Source organism: Vombatus ursinus, unplaced genomic scaffold, assembly GCF_900497805.2.
Source record: "Vombatus ursinus unplaced genomic scaffold, bare-nosed wombat genome assembly UNPS02014822.1, whole genome shotgun sequence".
Taxonomy (NCBI): domain Eukaryota; kingdom Metazoa; phylum Chordata; class Mammalia; order Diprotodontia; family Vombatidae; genus Vombatus; species Vombatus ursinus.
Genome location: NW_020954600.1, coordinates 13,980,184 through 13,983,714, shown reverse-complemented (window position 1 = coordinate 13,983,714; position 3,531 = coordinate 13,980,184). Strand labels below are relative to the sequence as shown.

General features: G+C 46.2%; 1 protein-coding gene across 1 annotated transcript in view; it reads right to left on the bottom strand.

Moving 5' to 3' along the window:
* Nucleotides 1-287: 287 nt before the first annotated feature.
* The window catches only part of CUNH11orf91 (chromosome unknown C11orf91 homolog), a 4,973-nt gene continuing 1,729 nt past the window's right edge, over nucleotides 288-3,531 (bottom strand). Inside the window, exon 3 of the mRNA XM_027837753.1 lies at nucleotides 288-493. Within this exon, the coding sequence (XP_027693554.1) occupies nucleotides 408-493 (86 nt within the window). The 3' untranslated portion in view covers nucleotides 288-407. The remainder of the gene's footprint in view (nucleotides 494-3,531) is intronic.

Here is a 3,531-nt window from a genome sequence, read left to right as displayed (position 1 = left end):
AATGGGCCCCCACCCCTGATCCTCTCCACTCCCCTCCGGGCATTTTACTTAGCAGGAGCAGCCTCTCCTAATGGTGGTACCTTCAGACTCCTGAGCAGGCACCCCTGAATGCAAACAAGCCAGCAACATCTTCTGGCCTCCTGGGACCATCAGATGCTCAGGAAGCTATCCCATCAGAACAGGAAAAGATGGCCAACACCCACCAGCATTAACAAAGAGGAGCAACTCCAGGGGGCTTACTAGACAAGCTGACACTGTATTTGTAATGTGCACCTGGGAGCAGGAAAGAGGTAAGAAACTAAAGAACAGAAAATAGTTATATCTGAAACAGCAAGAAACGGGATACATTCTCTACTCAATAGCATCTAACGCTACGGAGATACAGTAACGCAGCCTTTGACATCTCGTTAGGAAAGCGGCGCGGGCTTCTTCAGGTGCTGTTTCATCTTTATGCCTTGCAACTTTTCATCTTTTAATGCCTTCAGGAATTTATCTGGAAAAGAAGGAAACATGGTTAGCCAGATGGGCTGGCTTCAAGCCCTGGGGATCAACAATGCTCTTTGCGGGGGGCAGCTAGGTGGCACAATGGATAGAGCACCGGCCCTGGATTCAGGAGGACCTGAATTCAAATCTGGCCTCAGACACATAACACTTACTGGCTGTGTGACCCTGGGCAAGTCACTTAACCCCCACTGCCCAACCAAAAAAAATCCACAAAAAAAAAGTACATATAAAAAAAAATGCTCTTTGCCTCAGAGTTTACTTCTGTGGAATGAGTCTGTTGTTGCAAATCATGGGATCATAGGGTTTAATTCAACTCAACAAGCATTCATTAAGAGCCACAGATTTATGTATAGGGCGCTGTCCTAAGACCATAGCTTTAAAGCTGGGAGGGACCTTATGATATAATAATAGTAATGGCTAACATTTAGATAATACTATGAGGTTTACAAAGCCCTTTACAAACATTGGCTTACACAACCCATGGTGGGGAGGTGCTATTATTATCCTCATTTGACAGATGAGGAAACTGAGGTAGACAGAGTTTCAGTGGCTTGCCCAGGGTTAAATAGCTAGTAAGCATCTCAGGAAGGATTTGAACTCAGGTCTCTCTGACTCCAGATCCATCACTCTATCCACGGTGCCACCTACCTGCCTGAGCTGCTAGTGGCTCTGCCACTAAGCTGACTTTAGAGGTCATCTACTCCAACCTCCTCATCTTACAGATGAGGAAACTGAGGCCCAAGGAGAAAAGTCACAAAGGGTCAACCCCAGCTTCTCTGATTCCCAAATCCAGCCCTGTTTCCACTGTGTGAATTCTAAACAAAAACTTTTCTTGTATGTAGCCAGAGAGACAAAATGGAAGAAATCCAGTTTGAGCAAAGAAATCTCTTTGAGACTTGGCATCATGTAATACTTTCTCCTTTCTCCTTTCCCCTTTCTGGCCCTGATTCCCACTCCCCCTCCCCACTGTTATTGAGGGGATTCAACTAAGTTTTTTCCCCATTCCTGACTGTCTCATCCCATGATCCTCAGACCCTTCTTTCTAAGAGATGCTTGCTCCCTTGTATGAGTTGAGCTGGGTTGTCTCTAAGGCCCCTTCCTAAAGCCATCCCTTCATCCCAGCTTCCCTATTACCAGATCCTCTCGTTCACCAGATCCCCACCCTCACTCTCAAAGTCCATCAAATCTTCTTACACTTGACTCCTATGCATTCTGCAACTGAAGTGCAACATCCCTTTGCTGTTTATTGGCACTCTTGTACCTTTGCACTGACTGTCCCCATGCCTGAAATGCTCTCCCTCCTCATGTCAACCTCTAGCGTCCCTGGTGGCTACCTCTCAAGTCTCAGCTCAAACCACACCTTCTTCGAGGAAGTCTTCCCCACGTCCTCTAGCCATGAGCATCTTCTCGCTGAAATGACCTTCTATCTATTCTGTATGGGCAGCTAGGTGGCACAGTGGTTAGGACACTGGGCCTGGAGTCAGGAGGACCTGAGTTCAAATCTGGCCTCGAGACACTTGACATTTACTAGCTATGTGACCCTGGGCAAGTCACTTAAACCTGTGTGCCTCAGTTTCCTCATCTGTCAAATGAACTAGAGAAGAAAATGGCAAACCATTCCAGTATCTTTGCCAAGAAAACCCCAGATGGGGTCACGAAGAGTCAGACACAACTGAAACAACTCGACAACAACAAAGTTCTGTATGTAATTTTTTCCCAGTTATTTGCATGTTGTCTCACATCCATTAGAATGTGAGCTCTTTGAGGGCAGAAACTTCCCTTTTTGCCTTTCTTTGTGGGTTCAGTGCCTGGCACATGGCAAGTACATAATAAATGCTTGTTGACTGACTGACTGTGCTTCCAGCCTGAATTTCCTGTGATACTATGTGCCATCCCCTCTCTGGGCCTCATTTTTTTTCCCTTTTCCCTCTGGTAGTCTCAGAGGATCCTTCCTGCCCTTGTGGCTTGTGATCCAATATATGGAAAGGCTAGATTTTCTCTGTATCTTTTCTTTTTTTTGTGAGGCAATTGGGGTTAAGTGACTTGCCCAAGGTCACACAGCTAGTACATGTCAAGTGTTTGGTCTGAGGCCGGATCTGAACTCAGGTCCTCCTGACTTCAGGGCTGGTGCTCTATCCACTGTGCCACCTAGCTGCCCCTCTGTATCTTTTCCCTTCCACAGGTTACAGGGTCCCAGAAGTTGGGGCTCGAAAGAGATCATATAGTCCAACCCCTCATTTTACAGAGAGGAAAACCAGGGGCTTGGGAGGGAAAGTGACTTGCCCACATCCATACAGGTCACACATGCAGTAAAATCCAAGTTCAAGCCCCAAAGCTCTGACTCAATTCAATACCATTCAGCAAACAAATATAAAGCACCTACTATGTGCAAAATGAGGATGCAGGGTGGCATAATGGATACTAGCTGATAAATACTTACTGATAATTTCTAGTCAACAGGTCACCTAGCAGTTGAAAACCCAAGGCCAAGACTTGGGGCAGCTAAGAGTCTTACTCCTTTCCTTCCAGAGTTTGAAAGTCTGTGTAGCAGCCCTCTCAATTCCTACATCTGGGCAACTCAAAGGTCCCCTCAGTGAGTATCCCCGGGTCTTTGGAGAGGCAGCATGATACAGTGAAAACAGTATGAGGAATCAAAGAATTTTGAGAGTGGGAAGGGACCTCAGTGGCCATCTCACCCAACCTCAACACCAAAGAAATCTCAACTACAATATACCCAGCAAGCCTCAGCAACAAGTTTTGTATTTGAAGCCTACCTCTTCCACTTAACAGATGTGTAACCACATTACTGCAACAAAAGAGTCTGAGTTTCCTCATATGTAAAATGGGGACAACTATGCCAAAGAACTTTTGCAAGGTGACACGATTAGTGAAGTGTTAGAAAAAAAGGAGGAGGAGGAGGAGGAGGAAGAGGAGGAGGAGAAGAAGGAGGAGAAGAAGAAGAAGAAGAAGAAGAAGAAGAAGGAGGAGGAGGAGGAGGAGGAGGAGGAGGAGGAGGAGGAGGAGGAG